At 34.4% G+C, this 21912-nt stretch overlaps 2 protein-coding genes across 7 annotated transcripts; one reads left to right on the top strand and one right to left on the bottom strand.

Annotated features, from left to right (window-relative positions):
- Nucleotides 1–118: 118 nt before the first annotated feature.
- On the top strand, nucleotides 119–19062 carry LOC116337421 (homeobox protein Meis3-like). Of its 6 annotated transcripts, none has more exons than XM_031761977.1 (11): nucleotides 119–457; nucleotides 9970–10357; nucleotides 13912–14128; nucleotides 14279–14329; nucleotides 14457–14606; nucleotides 14697–14784; nucleotides 14866–15084; nucleotides 15251–15444; nucleotides 15551–15616; nucleotides 15680–15764; nucleotides 15910–19062. In XM_031761977.1, the coding sequence occupies exons 2-11, from the start codon at nucleotides 10272–10274 to the stop codon at nucleotides 16140–16142; spliced, it is 1389 nt and encodes a 462-aa protein (XP_031617837.1). In that variant the 5' UTR covers nucleotides 119–457; nucleotides 9970–10271; the 3' UTR covers nucleotides 16143–19062. The 6 variants fall into 6 exon arrangements, with proteins under 6 accessions (XP_031617837.1, XP_031617841.1, XP_031617842.1 ...); XM_031761981.1 differs by having other exon boundaries at nucleotides 120–457; nucleotides 15269–15444; XM_031761982.1 differs by having other exon boundaries at nucleotides 120–457; nucleotides 15272–15444.
- LOC116337420 (chromatin assembly factor 1 subunit B) lies at nucleotides 19051–21712 on the bottom strand. Its single transcript, XM_031761976.1, has 5 exons — nucleotides 21471–21712; nucleotides 21188–21374; nucleotides 20854–21106; nucleotides 20595–20768; nucleotides 19051–20518 (listed from the first exon to the last, which is right to left on the bottom strand). The coding sequence occupies exons 1-5, from the start codon at nucleotides 21600–21602 to the stop codon at nucleotides 19198–19200; spliced, it is 2067 nt and encodes a 688-aa protein (XP_031617836.1). The 5' UTR covers nucleotides 21603–21712; the 3' UTR covers nucleotides 19051–19197.
- Between the last annotated feature and the right edge of the window lie 200 nt (nucleotides 21713–21912).

Genomic DNA, 21912 nt, shown 5'->3' on the forward strand with positions numbered 1-21912 from the left:
GTATTGGTTGTGTGTGTCGCTGTTTGTTGGTTTGTATCGTTCGTATACGCTTCATACTGGCATGGTTTGGTGTGATAAAAATGATATGTCGTGCAAAGTGCAGTCTAGACACAATTTTTCTTTTTCACCACAAGACCATAACCGTCAATCAGTCAGGCAGTCAGTCTTTGAACTATACTGAGAGCGTTCGCACGTTCATTGATATATCCCTTCTATATCCTGGTTTTTTTTCACACACTATCTCTCTCTCTTTCGATTCCAACACATATTCATACACACACTGCATGCGAATTCCTTTCAATCATTGCATCTATTACACGTCAACCAACCAAATTTAATGTCTTTTTTTGTGTGAAATTCAATTAAATCGTAATCCTTCATAGTCCCCAAGTGTTAATCAGTTTGAATATTCGGGTTTGTTTTTATTTTTGCAGTGCGTTCGCCCCTTTAATTATAGGTAAATAGTCATATATATTATATATTTTTTCGTTTAAAATACTCATTTCATTCCATTTTTCTGTGTAAAAACGTTAATATCTATAAATAAAAAGAAAATATCAATAAAAATGGGGAATAAAATAAATGAATCCTGGCCGGTTATCGCTTAAGGATGATTTATTTTTTCTCCGTAGCTTTGATGAAATGGTGACAGTGCATTTGAAAATATTGTGTATTTTTGTGTAACCTTTAAATGAAAATAGAAATTTTTTAATCCTTGCGACAACAATAATCGGCATTGTTTCATTCATTTGACAATTACATATAAATTTAAATGTTTATAAGAAAGAAAAAAATGCGTGAAAATTGTGAAATTGTGTGCATACATTTTCCATTGATTCTCAATTGTTGATTGAGTGTTGTTTATGGTTTTGTTTGAATGTATTCTAGATGAAGCTTTCATGTTTATATTATACTTGGATTAAAATAATCAAATGAAAACATACCAAGCATGCCAAATTGTAGCATTCGATTAAAACAATGCGACAAATCATTCGAACTGAAGTGAAAAATGTGCCAAAGAAAACAAAATGTAAATATAATATATATAGAAACTAAGTATAAGGACATCCAATGTGCATAGATAGGAAACCTCTGTGACAACAAAGTATGTAAGCTAAGCGCATAAAAAAAACAACAAAACACACGGACTGCATCAGCAAAAGTGCATATTTTCGAAGAATGACATCAGCATGGTTATTCTCTACTTTTTCTTGCAGTGTTGCGAATCGAATGCAAAATTATTCGAAAATACAATATCGTAAATGGTGCTCAACAATGACACTAAAAAGCATTTGCATCATTTTGATTGCGGTCGACAACTTTTGAGCGATTTTTTAACACACGACTTTGTGGTTTTCTTTTATTCTGCAACACTATCCATGTACAGCTCTTTTCTTTTTCTCAGACTCACAATCATCATACCGTATAAGTACCACTATTTTGACCAAGAATTTCAGTTAGTATCTTGTGTAAATTCTGCATCGTCTCAAGTCATTTGACGGAAGAGATAAAAAAGACTTGAGAACGCGTTCAAAAGTTTCGATTATTAAAAATCACTTGATTTTGACTCATACAGTTCATGCAAACCATGATCGACCATTTAAACTTTACCATTTTGAATATTTTTGATTCCTTGAAAAGTTTTCCGCCACGTGACGTGAACAATCAGTCATTCAAAAAAATTAAAACAAAGAATGGCGACTATTTCAAATGAATATAAATTTTGTCTCATGCATTTCATTTGTTTTTTTTTTTAAGAAGAGTTTCAATGAAGAGTGTGGTAACCATCCCAAAATATACAACAAAAAAAGTTGTTGTTGACCATGCGATTTGAGATTCACTTGAGAAATGTAGATGTTTTATCTTTGGGCATTTTAGAATAGTCTGGAATTGATTATCGCCTTTTTTGTGATCTAAACAAGTTACAATAATTTTTTGTATGGAAATGCTAACTGTTTTGTAAACATAAAGTTAAACCACTGTAGGCCACAAATCGACGAATTAACCGATCCGAAGTTTCCATACAGAAGGTAAATATTTAATAAAATTTTATTCATGCGCGCAATTCATTCAAGAACATCCGTAAACCAAACACTCTATGAACTTTTGTTCGGCAAACAATTGCGATTACTCTGAAAATGTGTTAAATGAAGAGGTCTGCAGACGTCATAAAGGCCCACAAAATATTTGCTCAAGACTGTAAAGTGTGTAGATTATAACCGTTGCTGCAAATGTGATAAAACATATGCCAAACACATATAATGCCAACGGACAATTAATTATATCAATTATATTTTACAATGACGGATGGATTATTCAATATTGGCGTCATTTTTTAAAAGATTATTAAAATTCGCACAAGAATCGCACGTTCTCCATTACTTTTCTCGCTCTTTCTTGTATTCAGGTGCGGCATTTTTAAAAAATATATGTAATAAGTGCATGATAAGGTACTGACTAGTGGCCGCACTTCTCCGATACCAATAACAGCTCTGCCGTATTTGCTCCGTTTGATAAACAACTTCAAATTTTTTCCACGATTGACTTTCTTTGTCTGGTTTTAGATACAAACGAAGTTATTTTTGTAAATAACATTTATTGGTCAATTATTATTCATTTGATAGCATTAGAAATCATGTGTCCACAAAACAACCATTTCAACATAACTGTCTAATGAAATTGCATACCTTATAAAACGAAAACAGGATTCATAAATGGCTTCCCATGATTTCAAATTAAGGAAATTTGTCTAGGATTTTTTGTGTGTGTGTGTGTGTGTGTGTGTGTGTGTGTTATTGTTCAGTTTTAGTTTATTTTCCGTAATTTAGCCACAGATACGGTGGTTGGGTTCGTTTGCATTCGGTCTCACCTCCGTAAACAATTCATAAGCAAACGAGATTGAGATAAATAGAGAAAGAGAGTAATAGTAAAACAAGCAGTTATGTTTTCATCTTTTGGTTGCGTAGAATGTGTGTGCCAGTTGTTTGTTTTTGGTTTAAATGAACGCTGTTGCGCTGTGCGTTTGTTGCTATTCTTCGACGACCAACCATTGTCCTTGTGCTGTATGGTTGTAGCGATTTGTTGTTATATTCTTTAATATTAAGTTTTTTTTTCCCGGTTTTCATCCACATTTTATCTACAAAATATGATAATGCGATAAACAATGTGTTTCGATGCCAAAATGAAGGTGTTTTGTATTCAAAAAACAACCATAAAAAAGACGTTTTTGGTCCCTCAAAATAAACTATATAGCGTTGGAGAGAAAAAAAAGGCATGCACGAAACTACAGCATCAACATACCGAATGAGCAATGCAAAAGCGAAGAAAAAGAAACGAATAAGAAAAGAAACTCATATAGACAACAATGTACGGCAAGTGAGCACCAACATGGAATACCAAAGCAAGCGCGCACGATAACAACACTGCTAAAAGATCTCTGAAATATTCCGGTTACATGAAGCGGCGGTACAATGAGAACAGTACACACACACACATACACACAGTCACATCTATAGACATCGAGTATAGAGCACATCACAAGCATCTGAGTAGCTTAAGCAAAAATCACATTCTCACATATAAATTTGTGTGAATCAGTTGGCGGTGGTGTTTGGTATGCAGAGAGGTTTTTTCCCTCATACACCCCAATGTGTACAGGTTTAGCACATCCTTGGTTTCGATGTCGCAAAAATAATAAAAACGACCGAAAACTCCCAATATTACAAAATGCATGGGATTTCGTTTTTTTTTTTTGTCTTCTTCGGTCACAAACTAAAGATTGCGCTTGATTCTCTTTGGCTGCTTCTGTTGCTTTTGTTCTGACGCAAAGCGATTATTTCACTTCTTCTAACTAAACACATTAAACGTTTGCAAAGTGTCTTGTATAATATGATGTGTATGCACAGTTTGAATTTGATACAATTTCAACCAGATCGCATTTTTAACCGCGATAAAGACAAATACAGTGCAACAAATATAAATTCGTTCGAAAATCAATTCGATTTGGAATTTGAAATGCAACACAATCCACCACCAACGAATGGTTCCGTTGAAGAAAGATGGATGTTTAACCTAAATGGTGCCTAAGAAAAAGAAAAAAAAAGCGACGCTTCACTTAATAAATAAATTTATAAAATATATATACATATGAACGGAAAAGAGAAAAAATTTGGCGCACAAAATCATATTAAAAACACATGGCACATGTACAAGCCGATGAATGTATGTATATTACACATTCAACGAGTGAGAGTGTTCATCAGAGTTGTAGACGCGACATTTGTTGATGGTTGTTCGCTCTCCTTCTATCATCCACCGCACAGCATAACTATATCACGTATGAAGTATGGATGATATCACTGCACCAAAACCCTCGGTAATTCATACCAAAAACTCATTGTGTCGCAGTGTCTAATTTAAACCGAAAATCACTACTACACTCGCAAGAAAAGGCCGGAATGAATTTTCTATACGAAAATTAAATAATTCTTCAATGGCGATGGAAATTTAATGTAGAAGAAGTCGCCAGAGATGTGCAAAATCACAGGTGAATTGTATGACTTAAAACAGACTCTGCATGATATCATATATTGAACGCAAAATGTGATGACAAATGCGAGAAAAGAACTTTCGACATTTTCGTACAACAATTCGGTCCTTGTATCTGCCAACATTTATGATTGAATTCTGTATTGCCCCGTATGCTAGTACATATAAATTCGATACACTTTGTATCGAAACTGGCTATTCAGTTATTCAAGCTATGAACATAATCAACACCATCCACACATACACAGCATTTTCGGCATCTTCATTCATATTGCATGTGGATTTCGAATTTCAACGAATATTATATACATTTTATTCTGCATGTGTCCATATTTCTGCGATATGACTCTTCTCAAGCTCGAACTAAACGGTAACCATATTATGCGCCACAATATCAAAATAATATAAAAAATTTATCAATATATATATATGAGCACGCAACATTCACAATCGGGTGGATCAGGATATTGTCGTATCAAGAAATGGCAAGAGCGATAGAATAGGCGAGTGCAAAAATGTAAGAAGAAGAAGATGAAAAAAGCACCGAAAGAATAACTGGAATGACAAGAAACCAAGAGTGGAAAAATGTTGTTTTGCCAAAGCAAAGACGACGAAAATGTCAGTTGGACAGCATGCTTTTTAATATTCTGCTTACAGACAATTTCAAAATCATTCTGTATCGGTTATCCGTATCATATACCGAATTTAATCTTGGCCAACACACAAAGAATCTACCAAACAATCGTTTTCGGTGGAAGGTGTACATTGTATCCGCACATGCGAAGCGTGCACAAACTGTGCACCCGAACGACGACGACGGCACAAAAACGAAAACATTGTAAAGCAGCATCACAACGAATCGAAAGATGAAAACAGAGTATACTAACTAGTTAGAGAACATTGGACGACCAACAAGGCGACACCATATAAACGGCAGTTCTGTATACGCATTTCATTGTTTACCATTTCATCGTAGTAAATACATATTGCACACATCTGTACAAGTGTTTCCGTTACGGTATTGGAATGACATTCGCACTAAATCTAGTTGAAAAATGTGATTTGTATGAGTTGTCCCTTCTGGAAAATGAAGAAGACGAAAAAATGCTCATTTCCATGATCTATACATTTCAATATGGTGAACGTGTGAAAAAAAAGGCGAATCAAATCGAAAATCAACGATGAAGGCTAAAGCTATGCATTAATATGCTTCGTCTTGCATGACCCCAATCGAAGCCGAAAACAACGGTCTACATGTGCGTAAACACACACTCAACCGCGCGCTTACATTGAGGATAAACAAAGCTCTTCTGCTTTCTTGCCTGGTTGCTTCAAATCTTATTAGAGTTTACGACTTAAGAAAAAATATTCACTGCATTATCCCATCCAATTTCTGATTTCAGTTGATCCATTCGCCTAAGATGCCGCCACAGATTTGTTTGCTTATTGCAACATTTTCATCTTGTTGTTTTTTTTTTTTTTTGTGTGTGCTCCGTTTTTTCTCCGTCTTTGGCATCATATCATGTACAAGTGCGTTTAAACAAGATTCAAAGTAATGATAGAAGTTTTTCAAGTGAATATTATGCAGCAGTCGTTTCATTTCCCTTGACTTGATTGCCAGCAAACTTTTCTCCTTACCAAACAACATCGGCAAAGTGTATGAAATGAAAATTGTTGTAATTCAACTGTAATTACTATTTGCTCATGCAGTCGTTGATCACAACATCCAAAGTGGAAACAAATAAATTCTTGTCACCTTTTCAAAGTCTCTGGGGTTTGTTTCTATCATACCTCGCCCTCACTTTTTATTTTATTTCGTAAGTGAAGTTTAGCGCATCACAGTAATAATAGCATCAAAATTTAATCTCACATCTCCCAATACCGAAGTTCGAATGAGAGATGAGCATTCGGAGCAAAATATAAAAAGGGGAACCGTTCCGTGTAAACGAATTGTATAATAAAAATTCTATGCACATTTGTGACATGCAATTCTAAATGATATAGCTTAAAAAGTTGATATGGTCTCGTTTGGTTTGACCAATTTATGATAGATTTTATTCTTTTCCATTTTCAATTGATGGTTCTTATGCAATTTTTTTATTAAAAATATGAGTTATTACTGAGTTGAAAATTAAAAGTTGTAGAATCGATTGAAAATTGACGAAATTAACAAGCTTCGCTTATGAAAAGAACTCATGAACTGGATATCAAAAATGTGCCCTCATTCAAAAGAGAAGCGAAGAGCGCGAAGATCGACTGTCTTAAATTATTCAAATACATTCAATCACCAATCCTTTTCCGTATCCGAACGAAAAATTGTCGGGCAGAAAGAAGCGAACAAGCCGAAAATCAAATAGGTTGAAAGTAAAACGAGTGAAACAAAATGATGAAAATCAAGACGAAAACTATGTGTGTAAAGTCTGTATAATTTTCGCAACAGAAAATGATATAAGATACATAACATTGTAATGCTCAGTGTGCATTCGTTTGTTCATTGGTATGTGAATTGTATGCTTGCTATTCTTGTCGTGCACGAGTCTCCGGTAGATAAATGCTCATGTACAGACTGTCGATTGCAGAAGCAAAGTGCTTGTACGAAAATTTTTCGTAAACGAGAGAACAAATTCGCATCGCAAACGCGTTGTACTGTGAAGATGATGTAAATACATATAATTTTAATTCGGTTCTACCTCTCTCTCTCTCTCTCTCCCTTTTCGTGTCACTCTATCTATATATAAATATATATATATTTGTGAGGCAAGAAGTAGAAAGTTTGTCTCTTTTGCTATTGTTGTAGCTGTCGAAGTTTAACGTTTTATTCTATCTTTTATTTGATGTTATTGTTCTTTTTTCTACTTTTCGGTCCCAAACATTGCTCTCTATCTCTCTCTCTGGCAGTGTCAGTGTTTGATACACCGTGAATGGTGTATGTGTGCGCAATTTCCGAGTTTAGTTATCCTTACAACATATTGTCAGTCGCTGGGTATGGTACGGTCTTTCTCCCACTTCTTCTGATACGGATAATGTTTTTTTTCTCATTCGTTCTAGTCGCCCGTCAATGTTCTCATGTGCGCTTTTTTTTGTACCATGCGAAACGAAAAAAAAAAAATTATCAGAAGAGAGGGAAAAAATACGAAGCGAAAGAGCAATGGAAAAAAATTGTGTTGCCGAACTAAAACACATATATTCATTTTAACGTAGCGCATGGAATAGTAAGAATTCGTTCTGGCCAACCATAGCAACATGCAATATGTATAGCCCACAGTACAATTGGAAGTGAAATCGCGCGCGCGGATGTGTGAAAGAAAATTGCAATAAAACCCAAATGTTACCTTAATATAGAGGAAAAACAACAGTCTCACCATACACTCGTTTCAAGCGCGCACACCATTCACATTCACGCAAAGTGTCTTTTGCTATTGAGGCTCTCTCATTCCATCGACACGGGCTATATCTGGCCAACTATAATTTTATAACTGTAAAGAGTGAGAGAAAGATAGAGATAGAGAGAGAAATACACAAGCGAGAACCGAGCGAAATACAATAAGTGAAGATGCAAAAAGAGCAAACAAAACAAAAGGACTCAGGATCATAGCGCACAGCAAATGGCGGCATATAAATACATTGCTTAAGCTTATGCAAACAGCAGACTCATACTTCTGTTGCTGCTCGTGATCATAACGAAAACACACGCAAAAAAAAAAAAAAAAAAAAAAAAAAAAACAAGAAAAAGAGAGCATATGAAAAAAGAGCAGAAGTGACAACAACAACACCGTCAAGAGCAGCAGCTACAAAAGCGGTAGAAAATAGTAACAATAGGAATAACACTGGCATCAGAAGCAGCAGCAGCAGCAGTAGCCTTGGTAGCATTTGAGACGCGCGTTGCAAGCAACAAAAACGATATAATTTGCTTGCATACATATTTATGTATAAATAAATATTAATATTTCTCGGTGTTTTCTTCGCTATTGTTTTGGATACGTTTTGCCGTATTCATTTTGGTGTGCCCATTGCTCTGTCTGCCCGATATGCTATATGCACAGAATTTTCCAATGGGCTATGTTAGGGTAGGTAGATGTTGCGCGCTCTTTTCTCTCTCTATCTCCATCTCGCTGCTCGGGCCAAATTACCAGAAAAATACAGTTATTCCGGTTGGTTTTAGTAGCTTTGCCATTCGTTTATAATCAAAACATAATTCGACTGCATGATTCGAAAACACACTTCGACACTGGATCGAGTTCTCATTAGAAAAGCTACATCATGCTAAACATTCCACCACTGAATTTCGTATGAGCAATAATGTTTTCCTTTTCGTTCAATGTGCCCAGGTGGTGGGCAAAGCGAAAAGCGCAACACCTTGCCGTACTTTCAGATATAGTAAATAACAGATCAAGCACAAAAAAAGAAGACATTTCAACACATTTATTGCTGAATGAAACGATGCGTTCGCAGTAGCATTTCTCATGCGAACCGAAACAAAATAAGAACAAAAACAAATGTTGTACAAATGAAAAATTTATTAACTTTATCTAACGAGTATTTTTATTATGGCGACCCGCTTCACATTTTCAATTTCATCCAAACACCGTTTTACTTTTTTTGTTTCTCTGTTTATGTATAAGCTCCTGTTTCATGCCTATCTTTATGACTAATTTTAAGAAATGGTAGATACGTTATAAACTGATAAAATGTTTAACACCCATGTTGATAAGATATTGCGATTGTCAAATTGATGTTTATTTCAATAATAAAAAGAAAAGACAAAAAAATGGTTGTACAATTTTGGATTTGATACGTTTCAAATTCGGTTCTCAATCAAACCGGGTACATTTCTTCGTTTTTGTTTACAGTTTGATTAAATCGACTTAACTAACTACATTTTCCATTTAAATTGCTTTGTAATATAGATCAAATATTTTATTTTATTGTATTATCACAACTTCAATTGTTTTGATAAATCGAGTTTATTGCGATGCGAGGCTTATGAAAATTACGAAACGATCAAAATCCAACAGCAATTGATGATTAATCTTGTCTTGATGTCTATACACGCATCTTTGGCATGTGTGAGTGTGTGTGTTCGTGTGATAATTTGAATTTATGGTGTTCGCCACTGTTTTTCGTGCGACGCAATATTAACCCCGAGTAAATGAATTCTTTCTGCAATGAGTACGTAAAGAGTGCGTGTGACGATTACTGAACATAAAACTTTAATTATACTTAATTAGTAAAACAATTTAAAAAAAAAAACAACAACAAATTTGCAGTGAAAGAAAACATGACAAAATAAATCGTTACATCTTTTTATTGATGTTGTTAATATAATTGTAGTAGTCATTATTCAAACATAACATTCCACAATAAAATCTATTATTTACATTTTCATTGTTCAATTTCATTTTTCTCCATTTTCTCCCATAGTTATAAGGCCGAGTTGATCACCAAGAGAATTTTAACTAAACGTTGAAATGATGCTTCCAAAAATATTTACCAATACATTTGAAACGACAAAATTATGGTAATATTGCCATTTCAGTGACATTATTGCTCGAAATTGCTGAAAAAAAAGGAGATTAAAACTTCCTTTTCGGGCGAAATACAAAACAAAAGTTTACAAGTATTTAAGCAATTGAAAAACGAGAAAAACAGCACAGCATTGCAAAACGGAGTGTACATCGAATTAAGGCAACACAACGACAACAACAACAACCGTAATACACAAAATGCAAGAAAATAGTATTCCTGCATCGCCGAACGCAAATATTATCGATCAAGCACAGTTTGAAGCCGACAAACGGGCTGTATACAAGTAAGTAATTTTATTCGTTTTCGTCTATTAAATTTGTGTCTGAATTTCTTTTCGGTTGCAGGTTTATTCCATTTGATGTTTTTATGTTGTTTTGGTTTATATTTTGTTACTTCTATCTTTGCTATAGTTGTATTTACATTTGGCGATTTGCTTCGATTTTTCTTTTTGTCCATTTTTTTCTGTATAAATTCATCATTATAACGGTTGTAATTAACATTTTTCGACAATAAAACTATGGAACCATGGATTATTTGCACATAATATTATTTATTGCCTTGCTACATTATGTCACATGGTTGACAATGATAATGGATCATTGCATGTTGAGCGTTGCCCAGTTGCAATACTAAGAATTAAATCTCACTTTTCTCGCGCGCGCGGTTATTGACAATAGATGGTGACATGCAGTTTCTCTCTGCCTCCCTCTCTCTGTCGCTCTTTAAAAAATGTAATTGTGTTTCGTTTAATGTTTTCGATGTGACGAACTCCGCTTCATAAAACCAATTACATTGCACAGTTTGTGGAAATTGAGATTGAACTTTTGCGTTTCCCTTTTGTTACCGCACCAGTCGGTTCTTCTTTCGACTTGGTCTTTTTTCCTCTTTGCAATTGTTGTTGTTGTTTTTTTTTATTTATATTTCGTTTGTCTGCCACTATCCATGCACACAAGCATATATACAAGCACACGAAATATGTATCAATTGTGCTCCGCAATAGAATTTTTTGCGTTCAGAATTGAATTACAAAACATGAAAATGCATAAAAATCATGCAAATATAGCAAACCAAACCAAAATGACAACGCAAAAACATTCGAAATAACATCCAAATGAAAGTGTGTGTGTTTTTTGTGTGTTTGTATATACCGTATAAATAGATGATATTTGATGATATTTTCGAGACATGCATGACAAAATTCTCCATATCAAACGTGCGTTGATTTTTTTTTTTATTCTGGCGCTATTTTTGTGACGCGTGCACAACATTTGCCCCTTGTGAGTGTGTACAATATCGTATGCGATGTGATGCAAGACAAAAACCATTGTAAAACCGAGTCAGAGAGAAACAAACGAGATCTAGTGTGCTTTTATGCAAAAGTCGAAAACCAATAAACAGATGCGAGCGGCTAAAGACCGCTTTAAAATATAAGAAAAATGCTCAATTTCAGCTAAACTAAAGAGCAAGAAAATGCCATTTTAAGCGTATATATATATATGTGTGTGCAGTGTCAATGGCAATGGCCACAATGGCAACGACGGTGGCAAGAGTACAAAATTTATACATAGTTAAATTCACATAAATGGCAAATATATTTCCCATTTTCGTTCGTTCGATTCCGAACGTGCATGAAAATCAGGCAAGTGAGCGTGTGCACATTTGATATGGCATGTGTGTAAGCGATAGAGAGCCCATCGCACTCCTTGAAAATTTTATCGTGTCAACCGCATAATTCTCATACATTTTCATTTTTGTGTGCATGGAATGTAAACAAAGATGACAAGAAAGAACAACGCGAAAGATTTTAAATTTTCATTCACATTGTTGTCGGTATTGTTTCTTTGACTGTGGGTAAACGCGACCCCTTTTCAAGGCTCCAAAACAAAAACCCGCCGAAATACGTAAGAAGGAGTTTTAATCGTAAATGTTGGAGGAAAAAAATGAACAGCTCGAGGACTTATGCACTCCAAAGACTCGTCAGAATACATGGTGCTTGAAAGTGGAATATATCTCATGACAAAATTATCGCATTTCTTGAGTGCCCTGAATTAATTTTTTGGTAAAGAAAATACGTTCCTTCTTCAATAGATTATGTGCTTGAGAATGTTGTACAATCTTTCCAAATGAATGATTAACGTCCATATCGAAATCGATTCGTTCTATATCAATTACTCCTGATTTTAAATTGATAGATGTATATGTTTCTCGCCAGCAAAAGGCGACCACATTGATAAAAAAATACCAATGTGAAAAAAAATCGAATTTCCTTCGATTTATATTGCTTTTTTTGAACGAAAAGAAAAATGAAAAGGGAAAAAAGGAATAAACGTTCAACAATAAATGACGCGTGTACTGTATTATCATTCTGAACGATCCTTCGCATTCGTATATCACATATGAACGCGCAAATACTCACGCATGCACTTGAATGATTTATCCAGTTAATATGCTGCTTGTGTAGATCGTATATGGTACACGTACCGTTTTCCAAGAGGATCCATTGGAGAGAGAGAGATAAAGAGAAAGAGAGAAAAAGAACTTCGTCATGTCGTTTTAATCACGCATGATGCATAATTCGAATAACACATGAGCTTTCTCGTTGTCTCTCCACTTCAGCTGCGTCCGATTATCACAACGGAACGCACCACAAAAATATGCGACACAATAAGACATACACACCGAACACGATGTGTAATAAATATATGCTACATATGCACATACACACAAGCCATCACTGATGCGGGAATATCTTGAGTGTAAATGATGAAAGAACGCCGATGTTATTATTGATAGTTAAGCACAAGAATGCATATATGGATTCTCATCGAATCGCCCAAAAAGAAAAGTACAAAGCAAACAGAAGACGAGAGAGAGAGAGAAAAGAGAAGAATAAAAGACCATTCGAAGCATGTGAATTAATGGCAATCTAAGAAAAATCGTGATAAAATAAAAATTGGGATCCATGTCTAGTGTTGATTTCCTTCTGGTTTTAAGAGAAATGCATGGTTCCCGATGTTGATGCAGCAACAAAACACAAGTGGTGCTAACGTTCATTAAATGAATGTATATAAATCATATTAAATGAATTTTCTGGCCGTTCGTTAGTTTGAAAGCGAAAAAATTAACTGGAGTTCATAATGAGCGCACGTTTGCATCAAAAATAAAAGCATATAATGTGTTGACAGTTGTATCATGCTCAATTCATGACCCTACTGAATATAACCGGGTCACTTTTGACTGAGTTTTGGTCGTAGCATTTGATTTGCTTTCAATAGATTACAAACCGCATCGCATTTGGTTTTCGCTTTGTGAGCAAATCGAATAGATTTTTTTTTTGTGTCACATTTATTCCATGGTTTTTTTTTGTGTTTTGGTTAGTGTATTTTAAGATTCAAATTCATATTTTTCGTCTTTTCAACAACGATTACGAATAAAATCCAAGAATATGAATGTTTTTTCGAATGTATGTTCATGAGACCATTCATGTGACGATCGATGGACTGTGCATCTATCTAAAATCATCTATATGACGCAAATACACAAAAGTATAATAAGACACATTCGAAAACATGTTTGCCAATAAAAATAAATGGTTCGACATGCATCCATATCCTTTTCAAATTTGAACAAAGAAAATCGTCGAATATGGCATCGACGTTCCTTGTTTGACGAGACTCCTTCGATGTTTCGTTCGTTCCCAGTGCCGCAATATTTTGCTCCCATGCTTTAGTTTTATTCGATTTTATTTTATTTCATTTGATTATATATATATATGTTTTTTTCATCATTTGGCGTTTTCTTCACTTCACATGATTGTTCTTGTTGTGTCGTTGTTAGGCATCCGCTATTTTCGCTGTTGGCATTGATGCTTGAGAAATGTGAACAAGCCACGCAAGGCTACATACCAAAGGCGTCGTCGACATCTTCATCGAGCCCAAATGGAACATCAAATGGCGATTCCGATTCGTTTACGAAAGACATTCAAGCATTCATCCAAATGCTGGAGAAGGAAAATCGACCACTCTTAACAAATAATGCCGAACTCGATGGATTGGTGAGTGTGTTAAGAAATACTCTTTCTCTGCCTCCCCCCGTCTCTCACTCTCTCATTCACATCAAATTAATTAAGAGCAAACTGTACATTACTAAATACGCTGAATAATTAATGGGAATGCCTTTTTTCTCCTCGTTTATTATTTTTAAGATGATAAAAGCATTACAAGTGCTTCGAATCCATTTGCTCGAACTCGAAAAGGTTTGTAGGCCCATCAAGCATTTCTTATATTTCTCATCGTAACAAAACGACTATTTATGTCTTATGTTTGTATTGTTCTCGCTTACTTTTTACTCATGCGGGACGACCGAAAAAACATACACTATAGGTTCAAGAATTATGCCGAGATTTTTGCACTCGATATATAGCGTGCTTAAGAGGAAAAATGCAATCGGAAAATTTGCTACGATCCGACTATCCACTTGAACACAATAATAATTTGTCAAATTCAAACAGCCCAGTCAACACTCCCGATCACGTAAGTGTTTGCTTTACGCTTATAAATTTTTATCAATTTCAAATCAACATTCATTTTGCATCATTCACATTTCACATCGAACATTTTCAGGAGAGTTTAAGTGGACAACAATCGAATTTTTTTGGAAGTAACGATTTTTTAGGTGGAAGTAAACTAAATGATTTTAGCAATATTCAAGGTAAGCCACATCTGTCCATTCGTTATTATCAGCAAAATGACGAGCAATTTTTTTCATTTCATCATCATATGAATGCAATAGGATTTTTACCGTCGCATGCGAATAATTCGATTACACCGGACCATAATACATTTACCAATGACCTAAACAATATGTCAAATGCCACAATTCCTGCATCACTAGTTGGTAATATGGGTGAAGGTGGTCATTCTCCGAATCATAATACGATGATTTCATCACAGATACTAGGCTCAACACCGCTCAGTCAAATCGGTTGCCCATTGCCAATAGATCCATATAGTAAGTTGCATTGTATCAAAAAAAAAAAACTGTTATTGGCACCACGACAGTGCGGGCACCCAATCAATATATAGCTTTTACAAGAAAGAGCGACACTTGTAAGGATAGTGCCCGCACCTCCGCAATGCCCAAAGCAGCTCTGAATTTAATTTAGTATCGACGCAAGTATTTTCTTATCATTTAGCAGACCAATTGTCACCGTGCAATAGCTCCGACGAAGGTGACTCGGAACTCGATTCGATCAATGACGATTTGAGTTCAAATCTTTCGAATAATTCGGGTTCAAAACGACAAAAACGTGGAATTTTGCCAAAGCAAGCGACAAGCGTTATGAGAGCATGGCTCTTTCAACATTTAGTGGTAAGTTGTATTATATTTCAGACATGTTGATTGTTCGCTTATCCTTTTTGATTTTCATTTTTTTTTTTAATTAACACCGATAACTTATACTTATTTAATAAAATAGCATCCCTATCCAACCGAGGACGAGAAACGAGCAATTGCAGCTCAAACGAATCTGACATTGTTGCAGGTATGTGTCTTGACCGCTGACCGCCCTATTACAATTTACTTCAATTAATCAATTAAATTTTAGGTTAACAATTGGTTCATAAATGCGCGACGAAGGATTTTGCAGCCAATGCTTGATCATGCCAATGATTCCAATCAACATAATCCAGGTACGCCAATTCAACTCGAAAGTTAAACTGTGGTTACTATTATGCCTGTTTCTGTTTTTTCGCATTTTATTACAAAATTGTAATAATACAACGATGACAACAACAACAACAAAATTTACGTTTTCGTCGATTTCACACAAAAAAGAAGCGAACCCGGGAAGTGATACACAAAAAAAATCAACATCACCATACTCAACCGCCCCGAATACAACAACGACACAATCGTTAAATGATCGTGGTACTGAAAACACCAATCCAAATATGCTGTGCACCGACAATGAACGTCTTTTAATGCTACAAAGATTTGCAAGCAACAATTACTGCAGCAGTGACGAGAGTGAAGATAGTTTTGGCACGGAAAGCAAACAAAATCAATGAAGTGGCCAAAAGCAGTGATGCAAAAACGGCGCATAGCTTTTTATTACAAAATGTTTGCTTTGAATTTTGGGTGTTTTTTTCTTTTATTTTCAATATTCAAAAGCATCGTTTTTTTTATTTGTAAATGATTGTTTTTTTTGTTTACACTTGAATAATTTTGATTACATTTGCTTGGCCAATTCATTCCAAAATGTAATTTGTTCAGTGGTGCCATATTTGAATCAGGAATTTAACAAATAGTACTACCACTGCTAAAAGTGAATTCCTACTTAGTTTAGTTGTAAATGGCGACAAGAATAAATACAAATAAAATTTTTCTTTTTATCGAAATGAAATGAAAACAAAAAATACGAAGAAATAGAATCAAAAATGTGCCAGAACTACGAAACATGCTAATACACCTACAATTAAGTGAAACAGTCAGAACATTATGAAAGTAAGAGTTTGAGAGTCCGTGCCGTTGAAAGGGGAATGTTTAAAATGTTTAGTTTAGTGACAAACAAATGGAATGATAGTACACAAAAGTCCCGGTATCGGAATGCCACATTGTACATATTTTACACTTAATTTTAAATAATAGCTCATGTATACCAGTATCCTATTACAAGTCAAATAGTTTTTATCTCTTCCTCGCATTAAAAAAAACGTTGCTTTTTAACTCGGGTGCCAAATAATAATTAAAGATAACATGTCATTGAACTGATATTTCGTTTGTACTTGAAAGCATCCCTTTAGTACAATTTCGTAAATAAAAACAACAAATTGTCTTCAAATTTACAATTTCCAAGTTTGTGACCAGTGGAACCATGTATACGTAAATGATACCTCATTTTTGTCTGCTCATACTTTACAAAGTCAAACATAATGCAAAATGTACACATTATTTATGATTTATCACACTTTGCAAAAATACCGTAAACATTGAACTATCTTCTCTGAGACACAAAAATCAAAGCCAAAAAAGAAACAAAAACAATGGAAATTCAGACAAGAAATATTTAAGCAAAACCATTCATTCTAAACATATTTAAAGTGAGAAATGAATTCAATGTGAATACTGCTTAAATTACGATTTAATTCAAACTTTTAGTAGTTCAAACGAACGATAATTATGATGATGACGCAAAATATATACGTAAAATTATTCCATCCTACACATCTTTATACATGAAAATCATAAATGTATGTATATTATTTTAATTGAAGAATAGGAGCCCAAATAATTAATAAGAGCTCGCACATAGATCGAGATATATAAATCATAGGCTAAAAATCCATACCGAGAAATGGGACAAAAAATTTATAAAACCATTCAAAATATGAAAGAAGGAAGTTTAAGAACAAAAATAAACAAAAACCCAACCAATGTATACGTATTCGAGTAAACCATTTTTATGAAGAAAATTAAAAAAAAATTAAATTAAATATCAAAAAATGAATATTTTAGAGAATTTGAATGTTACCTAACTTCATAATTTAATCGCAAATAAATTAATGGATGATCCAATTGCATTGTATACGCAATAGACCATTTTTTATTTAAATCCGGTGTATTTGAACTAGATTCTTAAGTGAAACACATTCTATATATCAGATTGGAGATATTGAACAAAGTGGTCGTGGAGCATATGATTTTTGGAGATTTTTCGAATTAAATGAAGTAGATAAGTTTTATTTTTTAAATAATGTTCCCATTTGCAAATATATCTTGTCTTATCAATTTGTAAAGTTATTCAAATGATGACTAACACTTATTTTTATTTACCGAATGTCCAAAGCGTAAAATCAAAATGCACAAATTTGTGTATTTTTGTATCATTTGAATTGCATTAAAATTGAAAAAGAAATTTGAAGAAAAAAAAAAAACGAAATTTCCAGAATGTGCTCCGCATTTTTATCAATATACACAAGCAGCAATACAATTTAATCGCAGAAGAAACTTTTATATACTGATTATTTTTTAAAAGCATAATTTAGAATGCCATGAGATGAAATGGGAGAGTCTATTGATATATTCCGATCGGACTTATGATAGGGCGCGCTTATGAAACGATGTTAAATCGGAAATTGACTTAAGACACACTTAGCTGGAAGAGGCACAACTAATTAGAAAGTATGAAAAACAAAAGAAAAAAAACTACCGCATCTCAAGAGATTCTCAACTCTATCGATTATGTTTATGTGCCTGTGATAGTAGGATTTATTTCATTTGTAATGATTAAATATAAATTTTTATTTTATTTTATAATTCAAATCTGTGGGAGACTGTATCAAAAAACAAAAAGAAAATCTTCCCCCGTGTACATACATGTCTTTGACGACACAAATCCACACAACAACAACAACAACAACAAATTGTAAATCGCTTAAACGTTTCATTTGAATTTTTGTTTGATTTGTGTTCATATTTTCTTTGTCTTCTCAATTGGATCAAAAATAAGTGAATTTTTCTGATCAAACACAAGGTTCCTGTGCATAATTAGGCTTTCACTAACAATACATTGATTTCATTGTAAAATGTGTTTGACTCTTTTTGTTCTTGTTTTGAAACGTCAGTGCGTATAGTAGTATTTCAAGCTTGAAATGACCATCAGCTATTAAAGTAAGTTTACATATTTACTGAAAAAAAACTGTTATTGACGATATTGGTAGAAGAAAAAGAAGAAGAAGAAGAATGATGATTAAGGGAAAATAAACGACAAAAAAGTTAAGCATTGAAAACACTTTACAACTCATATGCCAAATGTTTGCAACTATTTTAACTGAGAATAATCTCAATAAATTTTTAATTTAAATGATGAATTCGATTATTACGATTATATGCAGTAAGCACAAAATGAAAGTATACTATTTACCGAATAAATTCTACATCTAAACATTCTATAAATAAAAGAAAAATTCATTTAACGAAAAAGGCAAATACGAATGTGTTTGTATTTTGTGTAATTGTGTGATTGATTCAAAATGTCTGATGGTCCAGCGTTGAACTAAAGATGATTCGAATCTATTTCCATCAATTTGCGTGGCAATAATTTTTTTTATGTAGTCAGATAAATTAAAGTTTCTTTTTTGATTTCGATTTCGGTGTGGAAATTGTTCGTAATTGAACGCGTCGTGGTGTTTTTGGATTTTTTCTATCTGGTGTGCCGTTCAGTTCATTGGACGATGATTCCGATTTCAGTGCATCACCAAAAGTATTGTTTCCCGTTGCTTTGGTGTCACCGGTTGGTTCTGATTTGAGCAGCGTCAGTTCACTATCACCTTCATAAACCAAGCGCATATTTTCATCTTCATCTTCAATTACGATTGGCTCATCATCCATCTTCTGTGGATTTGCTTTTGATGCGATAGCAGCCACTTCAACAGTTTTAACTGAATCAATTGGAATTGGCCAAGCGTCTAATGCTTCATCTTGATCATTCGCCGTTTTTGCCACCACAACTGGTGATGGTAGAATGTTTCTCGGTTGACGTCGAACTTCAATCAAATTTGGCTTCTTGGCGCTATTTGGCGTTGCACTCGATGATGACGGTGTCGATGGATTTGTTCGAGGTGCTCGACGAATGGCAATTGGTGTGGCTGGTTTCTCTTTCAATTCAGGCGATTCGAATGTATCAACCGATGCAATTATCGTCTCTGGAATTTCAATCTTCGGCTTTGCCACCATCACCAATTGTTCATTACAATCCGTTGTTAATGATGCCATCGGCTTTGAAGTTGGAGTTCCGGTGGCCTTTTGTTCTTTTGGTGGCGATTTATTTTTTCCGTCGTTGCTGGTGCGCTTTTTTTTCGGTTGATTTTCTTTTTCATCGACATCGATCAAATTGATGGGTTGATCGTATATTTCGCCAAGTTCACCATCTTCAAACGATATCAACGTACAAAAACCATCAAAACTTGATGCAATCATAATTTTTCCATCACTCGACCATGTGACATCGGTCAAACGAGAATAATGTATATTCGAAATGGATCCGAATGGCATTTTCTGTTGCGTATCATACAGATAGACTGAAGTCTTTGAAGCAACTGCGAAAACCATTCGGTAGGGTAAATCAATCATTGGTGCAGTGTTTTCATTGTGTGGACGTAATTTAAATATGACTGGACAGCATCGAACTGCTATTGTAAAATGGTCAGCAGATGGAATGACAACGGCTGGTTCTTTTGAATACCGTGTAAAAATGTATGTTGTATTCTGTAATTTACTTGGTTTATCCAATTTCTCTGGCTTCTCAAGTTTGTCAGTTTTTTCAGCGATTTCATCTTTTGACTCATTTACTGCTGTCTCGTCAGTGATTTCATCCTTGACTTCGGTTTGTGCGGCTGTTTCGTTACTTGACGTTATTATGTCCGTACATCCAGATGGCACAATCCTAAAATGACACAATCATTTGTATTTACACACATTGTTGGTTATGTATTTTTTTTTTTTTTGTTCAATTAATTTACAGTAAGTTTCCATCAGGTGAGTAGCACAATCGTCGATAAAATGTTGCAAGAGTATCATCATGGAAGAGTCGAATCTTCTTGTTATACAACGGCGATGTCTCAGAGACTGGATATGTCGCCTTGTTGATGCGGCGTTGCACTTTGCCCGTTTTTGGATCAAATGTACGTAACATACTATAAAATGAATACAAATGAATACCAACATTTTACACCATTGGAATAAAATCAACAACAACAACGAAATGAAAGTGAAGCATACCGATCAGATGCAATCGTTGCAACCGATTTGTCTTTTGGATCCCAAGTGACGCCTTGAACAAAATTTTTATGATCGTTTAAATGAAATTTGCTCTTTCCCTTCATCACATCCCATACAATTGCGGTGCAACCGATTTCACCCGAAATTAAAAATGCTGAGTCCAATGACCACGACATATCAAGAACATCATCCAAATGTCCGCGTAAAGTTTTAAAAACGTTCCATATTTCTTTGTTTTGTTCACTGCTATCATCTGTTAAAAGTCAAACAAACAAAAATCGTGTTTAAATACCCAGCGATATGAATATGCATCTGATTTCTATCGAAATCTTACCAAAAAGACTCGGTTCATTTTCACCCTTTAGCTTCCATATAAAAATCGCGGAATCATCATCGCCAGATGCCAAATATTGTCCAGACGGTGACCATCTGACACAATTCACAGGTTTTAAATGTCGTGTCAAATCGGATGCCAATTCCAATTGCGGCAATCCCTCATCATTGTCAGCTATATACCAAATCTATTGAAATATTTTATGATTTTCTTTTTATACAAATGGTCAACGAAAAATGGATTGGAAGATGAATACAAGCAACGCGCTCATTTCTATACGAACCAAAACATGTGAATCGTAACCACCAGATGCCAATCGAATTTTATTATCACCTTCCAATGGTTTTGGTTGAATATCGACACTCAACACTGGATCGCGATTATGCCATGAAATCTCCGGGATCAGGCACTTCATGGTCGATATTATTATTCACGAAAATTTACTTAAAAGGTGTTAAACGAAATCTTTTCTGTTATGTGCAACACAGCAGTCAACAAAGCACAGCCGTACGATAATATAATAACGTCTAAAGCGCGCCAAAACTAAATGTCAAATCAACACATTCAATTGGTTCAGTGATCACTTTACAAGTGGCGCCACCAACGTCTATATTAAACTGTTGCAACTAATATATGATTTCACATTGGATTGAAAGTCAAGAGCGAACTGAAAAATTCAAAGTTAAAAAAATATTATTGTTTTTTTTTTTTTTAAATGCGAAGAA

The sequence above is a fragment of the Contarinia nasturtii genome, unplaced genomic scaffold (assembly GCF_009176525.2).
Source record: "Contarinia nasturtii isolate CC-2019 unplaced genomic scaffold, AAFC_CNas_1.1 Cnas_scaffold_285, whole genome shotgun sequence".
Taxonomy (NCBI): domain Eukaryota; kingdom Metazoa; phylum Arthropoda; class Insecta; order Diptera; family Cecidomyiidae; genus Contarinia; species Contarinia nasturtii.